This window comes from Phocoena sinus, chromosome 2, assembly GCF_008692025.1.
Source record: "Phocoena sinus isolate mPhoSin1 chromosome 2, mPhoSin1.pri, whole genome shotgun sequence".
NCBI lineage: Eukaryota > Metazoa > Chordata > Mammalia > Artiodactyla > Phocoenidae > Phocoena > Phocoena sinus.
Window position 1 is genome coordinate 59,671,857 of NC_045764.1, and position 15,628 is coordinate 59,687,484.

Below are 15,628 nucleotides of genomic sequence, written 5' to 3' on the forward strand. Positions count from 1 at the left end.
AGAATTACACTTTTCTTCTCTCCTTGTCAAGCTAACTGCTTCTTGATATTTCTGCCCCACTTAAATGTAACCTCCTCCTCCTTGGGGAAGCCCTCCTGGACTTAACAAACTGCATGATGGTGCATTTTCTTATACTCCCAAAGTATACTACATTTCTTTTGGATGACACTTTGTACACTAGTAAGTGTTTACTGTCAATGCACTGTGCACTTCATGAGGGCGGGGACTATGTCTGTTTTCTTCACCACAATAGTCCCAGAGCCTGACACATAGCACTCAGATGTTGTGTGCTGATTCCAAATGAAGGTTTCTAAAATACCTCTAATCTCTCATTATTCCCCTCATCTCATCAATTTTCCTCAGTGCCTACTACATTAAGAAATACTATACCTTTCCCTACATGCTGTCATTTCACACACTCTGCACTTCTATAGCTATCCTTATTTCCTTCATCTGAAAGGCCAACCACTTTGTTAAAATCCATCACTTTCTTTAAACGCTTCTGTATTTTCCATGAAATCTTTCCTGATCTATCCCCCAAAAGAAATACGACCCTGTCTTTCACTGAACATCTATAATAGTTTTTCATAGTAGTAAGTTCTATTTTATTCAACCTTTAGACTGAAAATTCATGAAAGGAGTAAATGTATCATATTAGGCAATTAAATTTCTGTACCAGATAAAAGTGCATTGTACTAGTAGGTACCCGATAAATACTTGTTACTTAACTTAAGAAATGCAGCTCCCAACTTTAAGATTTTTACAAGTTTCAAATTAAGCTGAGATCAAGTTCGCTGTCAATTTTAATAATTGTTTTTGAATCTGCTGTCTGCTATAAATATAAAGACCAGAATTCATTACCTGCTTTGAGCATCTGTCTTCTCTAGCTTTTCCTGAAGTTGAATCCAGTCAATCAACGCTTTGAAATCTCTTACATAATTATCCAGCATCATTAGCACCTCCTAATTCAAAACAAACAAACATTAGATTCCATTCTGAAACTAAAGAGTTTCAAGAAAAAATTTTAGAGTAAAAGGACTTAGGAATTAATAATTTTTACACTATATATACTGATTGAGGAAGCAGCAAAACCTACGGATATTTTTTTGAGGGGGGGCTGTTTTATTTTCATTCTCACTCTTTGGTAAGAAATTAGGTGAAGCTGACAGTCTAAAGACCAAGAAATGGTACTGATATTCCTTCAAGACTTTCTCAACTGACCATTCTTTTAACCTTTTTTTATTGTTAAATTTAATAAACAGAAAAGTGCACAAAACATAAATGTACACATGAAAAGATGCTCAACATCACTATTGGAGAAATGCAAATCAAAACTACAATGAGGTACCACTTCACACCAGTCAGAATGGCCATCATTACAAATTCTACAAACAATAAATGCTGGAGAGGTTGTGGAGAAAAGGGAAGCCTCCTGCACTGTTGGTGGGAATGTAAATTGATACAGCCACTATGGAGAACAGTATGGAGGCTCCTTAAAACTAAAAATAGAGCTACCATATGACCCAGTAATCCCAATCCTAGGCATGTATCCAGAAAAAAACATAATTCGAAAGGATACACGCACCCTGATGTTCACTGCAGCACTATTTACAACAGCCAGGACACGGAAGCAACCTAAATGGCCATCAACAGAGGAATAAATAAAGAAGATGTGGTATATATATACAATGGAATATTACTCAGCCATAAAGACGAACAAAATAATGCCATTTGCAGAGACGTGGATGGACCTAGAGATTGTCATACAGAGTGAAGTAAGTCAGAAAGAGAAAAGTATTGTATATTAATGCATATATGTGGAATCTAGAAAAATGGTAGAGATGAACTTATTTGCAAAGCAGAAACAGAGTCACAGATGTAAAGAACAAACCTACGGATACCAAGGGGGGAAGGGGGGTTGGAATGAATTGGGAGATTGGGACTGACATATATACACTACTATGTATAAAATAGATAAATAATGAGAAACTACTGTATAGCACAGGGAACTCAATGCTCTGTGGTGACCTAAATGGGAAGGAAATCTAAAAAAGCATGGATATATGTATGTATGACTGATTCTGTGGCTTCTTTTGTACGTTTACCACATTCATATTGCAGAGTGTACCTGCGATTCATTTACTGACACTGTCCAAGGTCACTACTAAACAGTATTCTAATGTATTAATATTGGGTTAGCCAAAAGGTTCGTTTGGTTTTTTCCATAAGATGGCTCTAGTAGCACTTAGTTGTCTTTAACTTCATTCAAAACAATTTTGTTAGGCTGTATGTGACAGCTGTCATATCAGTGTGCATTTAAAAAAACACGTCAAAACTGGTGAATTTTTCTGTAGCCATTTCAATACTGAAGATGGAAGAAAAAAAGCAACATTTTCGGTATTTTATGTTTTATTATTTTAAGAAAGGTAAAAACGCAGCTGAAACACAAAAAAAGATCTCTGCTGTGTATGGAGAAGTTGGCTGATGAAACGTGTCAAAAGTGGCTGATGAAACGTGTCAAAAGTGGTTTGTGAAGTTTCGTGCTGGAGATTTCTCACTGGATGATGCCCCATGGTCGGGTAGACCAGTTGAAATTGATAGCAATCAAATCGAGACATTCGTTGAGAACAATCAGTTATACCACGTGGGAGATAGCCAACATACTCAAAATATCCAAATCGAGTGCCAAAAATCATTTGCAGCAGCTTGGTTATGTTAATCGCTTTGATGTTTGGGTTCCACATAACTTAAGCAAAAAAAACCCTCTTGACCATATTTCCACATGCGATTCTCTACTTAAATGTAATGAAAACATTCCGTTTTTAAAATAGATGAAAAGTGGATACTGTACAATAATGTGGAACGGAAGAGATCGTGGGACAAGTGAAATGAACCACCACCAACCACACCAAAGGCTGGTCTTCAACCATAGAAGGTGATGTTGTGTGTATGGTGGAATTAGAAGGGAGTCCCCTATTATCCTCCTTCCGGAAAACCAAACAATTAATTCCAACAAGTACTGCTCCCAATTAGACCAACTGAAAGCAGCACTCGACGAAAAGCGTCCGCAATCAGTCAACAGAAAACACATAATCTTCCATCAGGATAACGCAAGACCGCATGTTTCTTTGATGACCAGGCAAAAACTGTTACAGCTTGTGTGGGAAGTTCTGATTCATCCACTGTATTCACCAGACACTGCCCACTGCATCTTCAGATTTCCATTTATTTCGTCTTTACAAAATTCTCTTAATGGAAAAAATTTCAATTCCCTAGAAGACTGTAAAAAGCACCTGGAAAAGCTCTTTGTTCAAAAAGATAAAAATAGTTTGGGGAAGATGGAATTATGAAGTTGTCTGAAAAATGGCAGAAGGTAGTGGAACAAAAGGGTGAATACATTTTTCAATAAAGTTCTTGGTGAAAATGAAAAATTTGTCTTTTATTTTTACTTAAAAACCGAAGATGGGACTTCCCTGGTGGTCCAGTGGTTAAGACATCGCCTGCTAATGCAGGGGGTGCAGGTTCACTCCCTGGTCAGGGAGCTAAGATCCCACATGCCTTGCAACCAGAAAACCAAAACATAAAAACAGAAGCAATATTGTAACAAATTCAATACAGACTTTAAAAATGGTCCTCATGCAAAAAAATCTTTAAAAAAAACAAAACCGAAGGCACTTTTTAGCCAACCCCAAATTTATTTATCCAGTTTACTGGTTGGTATTCATTTTAATATTTATTTATCCAATATTTACCCAATCTAATGTTGAAGATTTAAGTGATTTCCAAATTTGGGATATTATAAATTATATGCTGTTATTCATGTACATGTCCTATGCATATGTGTATATATTTCTGTTGAGTGTATGACCAAGAGTGTAATTGTGGAGTCACAGATTAAGCATGTGTTCCACTTTATTTATTGTTTTAAGTTTATTTTATTTTTTTTTGGCTGCTTCGTGTCTTAGTTGCAGCACGCGGGATCTTCATTGAGGCATGCGGGGTCTTTCATTGCAGCACACGGGCTTCTCTCTAGCTGTGGTGTGTGGGTTTCCTCTTCTCTGGTTGTGGCACACAGGCTCCAGGGCACGTAGCCTCTGTAGTTGTGGCGCGCGGGTTTCAGTGTGCATGGGCTCTGTAGTTTGTGGCACGCAGGCTTTCTAGTTGAGGCACGTGAGCAAAGCAGTTGTGACACATAGGCTTAGCTGCCCCGTGACATGTGGGATCTTAGTTCCCTGACCAGGGACTAAACCCGCGTCCCCTGCATTGTAAGGCGGATTCGTTACCACTGGACCACCAGGGAAGTCCCAATGTTCCACTTTAGTATATAATACCAAACTGTTTTCCAAAGTGGTTGCCACTCCCGTCAGCAGTCTATGTGAACTCTACTTGCTGCACACCCTCACCTACACTTGGTATTGTCCATTTGGGGTCTTCTTTGTTTTTAACCTGAGCCATTCTGGTTGATGGGGGTGTAATGGTTTCATTTTGGTTTTCGTATGTATTTCTCTGATTACTAATGATTCTCAGCACTTTTTCATATGCTTCCTGGCCATCCTCTTTTTGTGAAGTGCCTATTCAAGACACTTCCCATTTTTCTAGAGTGTCAACTGTCTTTCTCTTTTTGATGTGTAGAAGTTCTTCACATTTTTTGGATATGTGTCTTTTGTTGATTATATGTGCAGCACATATATACTTGCCTTTTCACCCTCCTAATGGAATGGAATTTTTGATGAACAGAAATTCCTAATTTAAGGTAGTCTCATTTATGAGCCTTTCACCTAAAGACTGATGCAGCAATCTTTTCCTACCACAAGGTCAGGAAGATATTCTCCAAAATTATCTTTTAGAGCATGGGTCTATTTCTAGAATCTCTCCTCTGTTACACTGGTCTGTTTATCTATTCTTATACCAGTACCAAACTATCATACGTTGCTACAGCTCTAAAGTAAATCTCAAAACTCAGTAAATTCTCCAACTGTATCTTTGACTTCAAAGTTGTCTAGGCTAATTCCAGGCTTTTGCATTTCCATATAGATTTTAGAATCAGCGTGTCAATTTCTCAGGGGAAAAAAATCAGAATTTTCATTGCATTTGCATTGATTTTATAGATGACCTGGAAGAAAACCAACATTTTTATAACATTGTTTTTCTAGTCTATGAACAGATCTATAGCTCCATATATTTATCTTACTCAATGTGTCTCAGTAACGTATTACACTTTTCTGTGTAGAGGTCTTACACATCTTCTGTTAGATTTAACCCTAAGAATAAATGGAAGTTGTTTTAAAGTTTTTCTTTTTCAGTTACTGTTGATTTTTTTATTTTGAACTTGTATCCAGCAACTTTAACTCACTCAATACTTCTAATAGCTAATCTTTAGATTCTTCTGGATTTCATAAATATACATATATACATACATACATATATATATATATAATCTGTGAATAATGACATATTTATTTTTCTCCCTAAGCCTTATACCTTTTATGTCTTATTCTTATATTCCTCTGCTGGCTAAAATCTTAAGTACAAGGTTGAACAGAAATAAGGTTAGCAGCCTTTCTTGTCTCATTCACAACTGCAGAAGGAAAGCTCTCAACATTTCACCATTAAGTACGATGTTTACTCTAGAATTTTTGGAAGATCCCTTATATCAGTAAGGATGTTCCCTTTTATTCCCAGTTTGCTAGTTTTATCATGAATGGGTGCTGAACTTCATCAAATATTTTTCCTAAATCTACTGAGACAATATGATTTTTCATCTTCACTCATCTAATTTGGTAAATAACATTAATTTCATATTCAAATGTTAAAGGAACACTGCAGGACTGGAAGGAATCTGACTTGATTGTGATGTAGTGTCTAATTTTCAAATAACCAGATTTGATACATCGTTATATGGTTTAGGACTTGTGCACTCTGTACTCCAGAGTGGCCTGTATTTTCCTTTCTCATAAGTGCTTTCGTTATCAAAGTTATGCTGGAAAGAATTCTCTATTTTTCTAGGTTCTAGAAGAATTTGCATAATACTGGCACTTTTTCCTCAATTTAAAAAGTTGAGATATAATTCATACACCATAAAACTCACCATTTTGAATTATACAATTCAGAGTTGTGCAACATACATGCAAAGAGTTGTGCAACTATCTAATTCCAGAACATTTTCATCACCCCCAAAAGAAACCATAAGCAGTCACTCCCTTTGCTCCCCTCTCTCCAGGCTTGGAAACCACTAATCAACTTTCTGTCTCTATGGATTGGCCTGTTCTGGACATTTCATATAAACAGCATCATACAATATGTGGTCTTTTGAGGCTGGCTTCTTTTACTTAGTATAATGTTTTCAACGTTTTTCCACCGGGTAGCATGTATCCGTACTTCATTCCTTTTTATAACTAAATAATTGCATGAATAAACACACTTGCTTATTCACTTGTCAGCTCATGGATATTCAGGTTGTTTCCACTTTTTGCCTATTATGAATAATGCTGCTATGTACATTCATGTACAAGTTTTTATGTGAACACATGCTTCAAATTCTCTTGGGTGTAAAACTGGAAGTGGATTTACAGGGCCATATGGTAACTCGAAGTTTAACATTTAATATTAATGACCAAACTTTTTTCCACAACAGCTGTACCATTTTACATTGTTATCAGCAATATGAGAGGGTTTTATATTCTTCATATCCTTGCCGAGATTTGCTATTTTCTAACTTCTTGATACTAGTCAACAAAAAGAGGATAAAGTGGTATTATTGTTGTTATTTGAAATTCCCTGATGACTAAAAACGTTGAGCATATATTCATGTGCTTATTGGACATTTGTATATCTTCTTTGGAGAAATGTTTATTCAAATTCTTTTTTTTTACATATTTATGGGAATATAATTGCATTACAATGGTGTGTTAGCTTCTGCTTTATAACAGAGTGAATCAGCTATACATATGCATATATCCCCATATGCCTTCCCTCTTGCGCCTCCCTCCCACCCTCCCTATCCCACCCCTCTAGGTGGCCACAAAGTACTGAGCTAATCTCCCTGTGCTATGCGGCTGTTTCCCACTAGCTATCTATTTTACATTTGGTAGTGTATACATGTCCATGCCACTCTCTGACTTCGTCCCAGCTTACACTTCCCCTTCCCCATGTCCTCAAGTCCATTCTCTACATCTGCGCCTTTACTCCTGTCCTGCCCCTAGGTTCTTCATAACCAATTTTTTTTAGATTCCATATATATGTGTTAGCATATGGTATTTGTTTTTCTCTTTCTAACTTACTTCACTCTGTATGACAGACTCTACGTCCATCCACCTCACTACAAATAACTCAATTTGGCTTCTTTTTATGGCTGAGTAATATTCCATTGTATGTATGTGCCACATCTTCTTTATCCATTCATCTGTCAATGGACACTTAGGTTGCTTCCATGTCCTGGCTGTTGTAAATAGAGCTGCAGTGAACACTGTGGTACATGACTCTTTTTGAATTACGGTTTTCTCAGGGTATATGCTCAGTAATGGGATTGCTGGGTCACATGGTAGTTCTATTTTTAGTTTTTTAAGGAACCTCCATACTGTTCTCCATAGTGGCTGTATCAATTTACATTCCCACCACCAGTGCAAGAGGGTTCCCTTTTCTCCACACCCTCTCCAGCATTTATTGATTCTAGATCTTTTGAGGATGGCCATTCTGACTGGTATGAGGTGATATCTCATTGTAGTTTTGATTTGCATTTCTCTAATGATTAGTGATGTCGAGAATCCTTTCATCTGTTTGTTGACAATCTGTATATCTTCTTTGGAGAAATGTCTATTTAGGTCTTCTAGCCATTTTTGGATTGGGTTGTTTTTTTTTGATATTGAGCTGCATGAGCTGCTTGTAAAATCTGGAGATTAATCCTTTGAGAGTTGCTTCATTTGCAAATATTTTCTCCAATTCTGAGGACTGCCTTTTCATCCTGTTTATGTTTTCCTTTGCTGTGCTAAAGCTTTTAAGTTTCATTAGGTCTCATTTGTTTATTTTTGCTTTTATTTCCATTTCTCTAGAAGGTGGGTCAAAAAGGATCTTGCTGTGATTTATGTCATAGAGTGTTCTGCCTATGTTTTCCTCTGAGAGTTTTACACTGTCTGGCCTTACATTTAGGTCGTTAATCCATTTTGAGTTTATTTTTGTGTATGGTGTTAGGGAGTGTTCTAATTTCATTCTTTTACACGTAGCTGTCCAGTTTTCCAAGCACCACTTATTGAGGAGGCTGTCTTTTTTCCATTGTATATTCTTGCCTCCTTTATTGAAAATAAAGTGACCATATGTGAGTGGGTTTACCTCTGGGCTTTCCAGCCTGTTCTACTGATCTATATTTCTGTTTCTATGCCAGTACCATACTATCTTGATTACTACAGATTTGTAGTATAGTCTCAAGTCCAGGAGCCTGATTCCTCCAGCTCCGTTTTTCTTTCTCAAGATTGCTTTGGCTATTCAGGGTCTTTTGTGTTTCCATACGAATTGTGAGTTTTGTTCTATTTCTGTGAAAAATGCCATTGGTAGTTTGATAGGGAATGCATTAAATCTGTAGATTGCTTTGGGTAGCATAGTCATTTTCACAATGTTGATTCTTCCAGTCCAAGAACATGCTATATCTCTCCATCTGTTGGTACCGGCTTTAACTTCTTTCATCAGTGTCTTAATAGTTTTCTGCAATAAAAGTCTTTTGTCTCTTTAGGTAGGTTTATTCCTAGGTATTGTGTTCTTTTTGTTTCAGTGGTAAATGAGAGTATTTCCTTAATTTCTCTTTCAGATTGTTCATCATTAGTGTATAGGAATGCAAGAGATTTCTGGCTATTAATTTTGTACCCTGCTACTTTACCAAATTCATTGATTAGTTCTAATAGTTTTCTGGTAGAGTCTTCAGGATACTCTATGCATAGTATCATGTAATCTTCAAACATTGACAGCTTTACTTCTTCTTTTCCTATTTGGATTCCTTTTATTTCTTTTTCTTCTTTGATTGCTGTGGCTAAAACTTCCAAAACTATGGTGAATAATCTTGGTGAGAGTGGGCAGTCTGTCTTGTTCCTGATCTTACTGGAAATCGTTTCAGTTTTTCACCATTGAGAACGATGTTGGCTGTGGGTCGGTCATATATGGCCTTTTTTATGTTGAGGTAAGTTCCCTCTATACCCACTTTCTGGAGGATTTTTCTCGTAAACGGGTGTTGAATTTTGTCGAAAGCTTTTTCTACATGACTTGAGTTTATCATATAGTTTTTATTCTTCAGTTTGTTAATATGGTGTATCACATTGATTGATTTGCGTATATTGAAGAATCTTTGCATTCCCAGGATACATCCCACTTCATCATGGTGTATGATCCTTTTAATGTGCTATTGGATTCTGTTTGCTAGTATTTTCTTTTTTTTTCTTTTTGTGGTACGCGGGCCTCTCACTGTTGTGGCCTCTCCCGTTGTGGAGCACAGGCTCCGGACATGCAGGCTCAGCGGCCATGGCTCACGGGCCCAGCCACTTCATGGCATGTGGGATCTTCCCGCAACAGGGCATGAACCCGTGTCCCCTGCACCGGCAGGCGGACTCTCAACCACTGCGCCACCAGGGAAGCCCTGTTGGCTAATATTTTGTTTAGGATTTTTGCATCTATGTTCATCAGTGATATTGGCCTGTAGTTTTCTTTCTTTGTGACATCTTTGTCTGGTTTTGGTATCAGGGCGATGGTGGTCTCATAGAATGAGTTTGGGAGTGTTCCCCCTTCTGGTAAATTATGGAACAGTTTGAGAAGGAGAGGTGTTAGCTCTTCTCTAAATGTTTGATAGAATTCACCTGTGAAGCCATCTGGTCCTGCGCTTTTGTTTGTTGGAAGATTTTTAATCACAGTCTCAATTTCAGTGCTTGTGATTGGTCTGTTTATATTTTCTATTTCTTCCTGGTTCAGTCTCGGAAGGTTGTGCTTTTCTAACAATTGGTTCATTTCTTCCAGGTTGTCCATTTTATTGGCACATAGTTGCTTGTAGTAATCTCTCATGATCCTTTGTATTTCTGCAGTGTCACTTGTTACTTCTTTTTCATTTCTAATTCTATTGATTTGAATCTTCTCCTCTTTTTGTTGATGAGACTGGCTAATGGTTTATCAATTTTGTTTATCTTCTCAAAGAACCAGCTTTTAGTTTTCCTGATCTTTGCTACTATTTCCTTCATGTCTTTTGCATTTATTTCTGATCTGATCTTTATGATTCTTTCCTTCTGCTAACTTTGAGGTTTTTTTGTTCTTCTTTCTCTAAGTGCTTTAGGTGTAAGGTTAGATTGTTTATTTGAGATGTTTCTTGAGGTAGGATTGATGAGCTATAAACATCCCTCTTAGAACTGCTTTTGCTGCATCCCATAGGTTTTGGGTTGTCGTGTTTTCATTGTCATTTGTCTCTAGGTATTTTTTGATTTCCTCTTTGATTTCTTCAGTGATCTCTTGGTTATTAAGTATTGTTTAGCCTCCATGTGTTTGTATTTTTTTACAGAATTTTTCCAGTAATTGATTTCTAGTCTCATAGTGTTGTGGTCAGAAAAGGTACTTGATAATGATTTCTAATTTCTTAAATTTACCAAAGCTTGATTTGTGACCCAGGATATGATCCCGGAGAATGTTCCATGAGCACGTGACAAGAAAGTGTATTCTGTTGTTTTTGGATGGAATGTCCTATAAATATCAATTAAGTCCATCTTGTTTAATGTATCATTTATAGCTTGTGTTTCCTTATTTATGTTCATTTTGGATGATCTATCCATCAGTGAAAGTGAGGTGTTAAAGTTCCCTACTATAACTGTGTTACTGTCAATTTCTTCTTTTATGGCTGTTAGCATTTGCCTTATGTATTGAGGTGCTCCTTCGTTGCATGTATAAATATTTACAATTGTTATATCTTCTTCTTGGATCGATCCCTTGATCATTATGCAGTGTCCATCGTCATCTCTGGTAATAGTCTTAAAGTCTATCTTGTCTGATATGAGAATTGCTGCTCCAGCTTTCTTTTGATTTCCATTTGCATGGAATAACTTATTCCATCCCCTCACCTTCAGTTTGTATGTGTCCCTAGGTCTGAAGTGGGTCTCTTGTAGACAGCATATATATAGGTCTTGTTTTTGTATCCATTCAGCTAGTCTATGTCTTTTGGTTGAAGCACATATTCCATTTACATTTAAGGTAATTATCAATATGTATGTTTCTATTACCATTTTCTTAATTGTTTTGGGTTTGTTATTCTAGGTTTTTTCCTTCTCTTGTGTTTCCTGCCTAGAGAAGATCCTTTAGCATTTGCTGTAAAGCTGGTTAGGTGGTGCTGAAATCCCCTAACTTTTGCTGTCTTTAAAGGTTTTAGTTTCTCCATCAAATCTGAATGAGATCCTGGCTGCTTAGAGTAACCTTGTTTGTAGGTTTTTTTCCTTTCATCACTCTAAATATGTCCTGCCACTCCCTTCTGGCTTGCAGAGTTTCTGCTGAAAGATCAACTGTTAACCTTATGGGGATTCCCTTGTATGTTATTTGTTGTTTTTCCCTTGCTGCTTTTAATATTTTTCCATGTTTTTAATTTTTGATAGCTTGATTAATATGTGTCCTGGCCTGTTCTCCTTGGATTTATCCTGTATGGGACTCTCTGCATTTCCTGGACTTGATTAACTATTTCCTTTCCCATGTTATGGAAGTTTTTAACTATAATCTCCTCAAATATTTTCTCAGTCCCTTTCTTCTTCTTTTCTTCCTCTGGGACCCCTATAATTCGAATGTTGGTGCATTTAATTTTGTCCCAGAGGTCTCTGAGACTGCCCTCAATTCTTTTCATTCTTTTTTCTTTATTCTGCTTTGTGGTAGTTATTTCCACTATTTTATCTTCCAGGTCACTTCTCTGTTCTTCTGCCTCAGCTTTTCTGCTATTGATTCCTTCTAGAGAATTTTTAATTTCATTTATTGTGTTGTTCATCATTGTTTGTTTGCTCTTTAGTTCTTCTAGGTCCTTATTAAACGTTTCTCATATTTTCTCCACTCTATTTCCAGGATTTTGGATCATATTTACTATCATTACTCTGAATTCTTTTTCAAGTAGACTGCCTATTTCCTCTTCATTTCTTTGGTCTGGTGGGTTTTTACCTTGCTCCTTCATCTGCTGTGTATTTCTCTGTCTTGTCATCTTGCTTAACTTACTGTGTTTGGGGTCCCCTTTTTCTGGCTGCAGGTTTGTAGTTCCAGTTGTTTTTGGTGTCTAACCCCAGTGGGTAAGGTTGGTTCAATGGGTTGTGTAGGCTTCCTGGTGGAGGGGAGTAGTGCCTGTGTTCTGGTGCATGAGGCTGGATCTTGTCTTTATGTTGAGGAAGACTGCATCCAGTGGTGTGTTGGGGGTGTCTATGACTTTATTATGATTTTAGGCAGCCTCTCTGATAATGGGTGGTGGTGTGTTCCTGTCCTGCTACTCGTTTGGCATAGGGTGTCCAGCACTGTAGCTTGCTGGTCGTTGAGTGGAGCTGGGTCTTAGCGTTGAGATGGAGATCTCTGGGAGAACTTTCACCATTTGATATTACATGGAGCCAGGAGGTCTCTGGTGGACCAATATCCTGAACTTGGCTCTCCCACCTCCCACCTGTGCCTCCCAGAGGCACAGGCCTGACACCCGGCTGGAGCACCAAGACCCTGTCAGCCACACAGCTCAGAAGAACATGGAGAGCAAAAGAAAGAAAGAAAGAAAAAAATAAAATAGAATAAAATAGTTATTAAAATATAATTATTAAAAATTTTTTAAATTAAGAAGAAAAAAAAAAAACAAAAAAACGGGTAGAAGAGAGCAACCAAACTGGAAAACAAATCCACCAATAATAACAAGTTCTAAAAACTATACTTAAAAAAAAAACAGACAGACAGAACCCTAGGACAAATGGTAAGAGCAAAGCTATACAGATAAAATCACACAAAGAAGCATACACATACACATTCAGAAAAAGAGAAAAAGGAAAAAATATATATATATTGCTGCTCCCAAAATCCACCACCTCAATTTTGGGATGATTCGTTGTCTAGTCAGGCATTACACAGATGCAGGGTACATCAAGTAGGTTGTGGAGATTTAATCTACTCCTGAGACCGCTGGGAGAGACTTCCCTTTCTCTTCTTTGTTCACACAGCTCCTGGGGTTCAGCTTTGGATGTGGCCCCGCCTCTGCGTGCAGGTTGCCTGAGGCCGTCTGTTCTTCGCTCAGACAGAATGGGGTTAAAGTAGCAGCTGATTAGGGGGCTCTGGCTCACCCAGGCCAGGGTGGAGGGAGGGTTATGGAATACGGGGCGAGCCTGCAGCAGCAGAGGCCAATGTAAAGTTGCACCAGCCTGAGGCACGTCATGTGTTCTCCCAGGGAAGCTGTCCCTGGATCATGAGACCCTGGCAGTGCCGGGCTGCACAGGCTCTCCTGAGGGGAGGTATGGACAGTGACCTGTGCTTGCACACAGGCTTCTTGGTGGCTGCAGCAGCAGCCTTAGCATTTCATGCCCACCTCTGGTGTCCCTGCTAATAGCTGCGGCTCACGCCTGTCTCTGGAGCTCGTTTAGGCAGTGCTCTGAATCCCCTCTCCTTGCGCACCCTGAAACAATGGTCTCTTGCCTCTTAGCCAGGTCCAGACTTTTTCCCGGACTCCCTCTGGCTAGCTGTGGTGCACTAGGCCCCTTCAGGCTGTGTTCACGCAGCCAACCCCAGTCCTCTCCCTGGTATCTGACCTCTGACCTCTGAAGAAGCCAGAGCCTCATCTCCCAGCCCCTACCCGTCCCGGAGGGTGAGCAGACAAGCCTCTCAGGCTGGTGAGTGCTGGTCTGCACCGATCTTCTGTGCACGAAACTCTCCACTTTGCCCTCTGCACTGCTGTTGCTGCGCTCTCCTCCATGGCTCCAAAGCTTCCCCCCACCAGCCCCCATCTCTCAAGGGGCTTCTTAGTGTGTGGAAGCTTTTCCTCCTTCGCAGCTCCCTCCCAGTGGTGCAGGTCCCATTCCTATTCTTTTGCCTGTTTTTTTCTTCTTTTGCCCTACCCAGGTATGTGGGGAGTTTCTTGCCTTTTGGGAAGTCTGAGGTCTTCTGCCAGCGTTCAGTAGGTGTTCTGTAGGAGTTGCTCCACATGTAGATGTATTTCTGATGTATTTGTGGGGAGGAAGGTGATCTCCGCGTCTCACTCTTCCGACATCTTGAAGGTCTCTCCTATTTAAATTCTTTGCCTATTTTTTAACTGGGTCATTTGTCCCTTTTATTGTTGGACTGTAGGAGTTCTTCATATATTCTGTATATTAGACTGTTATCAGACATATGGTTTGAAAATATTTTCTCTCATTCTGTGAGTTGTCTTTTGACTTAATAGTGTTGGCTTAATAGTGGCCTATAACACACATAAGTTTTTACTTCTGTTGAAGTTCAATTTACATATTTTTAATTTAATTATTTGTGCTTTGGGTATCATGTCTAAGAAACTATTGCCCAGTCCAAGGTTACAAAGATTTCCACCTATGTTTTCTTCAAATAGTTTTATAGTTTTATCTCTTACAGTTAGGTCTTTGTTCCATTTTCAGTTAATTTTTTGCACATGGTGTGAGGTAGGTATCCAAATTCATTATTTGCGTGTGGATGTCTAGTTGTCCCAGCACCATGTGTTGAAAACACTATTCTTTCCCCATGAAATAGTCCTGGCACCCCTGTCAAAAAAACAGTGGCCACAGATGTGTGGATTTATTTCTAGGCTCTCAGTGTTATTGCATTGATCTATATGTCTATCATTGTTCTGGTAACTTACTGCTTTATTATAACTTTGAAGTAAGTTTTGAATTCAGGAAGTGTGGGTCCTTCAAACCACTCACATTTTACCAACTGCCCCACTACTGTACGTTAGAGAAAAAAATAATCTAATCCAGGATCCAGTCGAGGATCAGGCATTGCATTTAATTGTCCTGACCGCTTAGTTCTGCTACAGTTCTTCCTCAGTCTTTCATGACCTCATATTTATAAAGGATACAGGCCAGTTATTTCATAATATGTCAATCAATTTCAGGTCAAATTAAATTATCAGGAATATCACATTTCTGATGTTGTGGTCTTAGTGCCTTATTTAAAAAGGTACCTGGGGCTTCCCTGGTGGCGCAGTGGTTAAGAATCTGACTGCCAATGCAGGGGGCACGGGTTCAAGCCCTGGTCCAGGAAGATTCCACATGCCACAGAGCAACTAAGCCCATACGCCACAACTACTGAGCCTGCGCTCTAGAACCCGCGAGCCACAACTACTGAAGCCCACGTCCCTAGAGCCTGTGCTCCACAACAAGAGAAGCCACCACAATGAGAAGCCTGCACATCACAACAAAGAGTAGCCCCCATTCGCCGCAACTAGAGAAAACCCACGCACAGCAACGAAGGCCCAATGCAGCCAAAAATAAATAAATAAAAGGACACCTGCTATGTATATGTCCTATTACTGGTGATAATAACCTTGATGATTTGATTAAGTGGTACCTACCAACTCCCCCACCTAAACTTCCTATTTTTCTTTGTAATTAATATTTTATAGAGAGCTATTTTGTGACTATATAAATATCCTGTTCTTCAACAAAATTTCACC

The 15,628-nt window shown here is 38.7% G+C and overlaps 1 protein-coding gene across 5 annotated transcripts in view; it reads right to left on the reverse strand.

The window, feature by feature from the left end:
* SCAPER (S-phase cyclin A associated protein in the ER) overlaps positions 1–15,628 on the reverse strand; it is a 523,563-nt gene that overhangs the window by 403,688 nt on the left and 104,247 nt on the right. For all 5 annotated transcript variants that reach the window (XM_032623630.1, XM_032623633.1, XM_032623632.1 and 2 more), the window contains one exon: positions 862–962. In XM_032623630.1, coding sequence (XP_032479521.1) covers positions 862–962 — 101 coding nt within the window. The remainder of the gene's footprint in view (positions 1–861; positions 963–15,628) is intronic.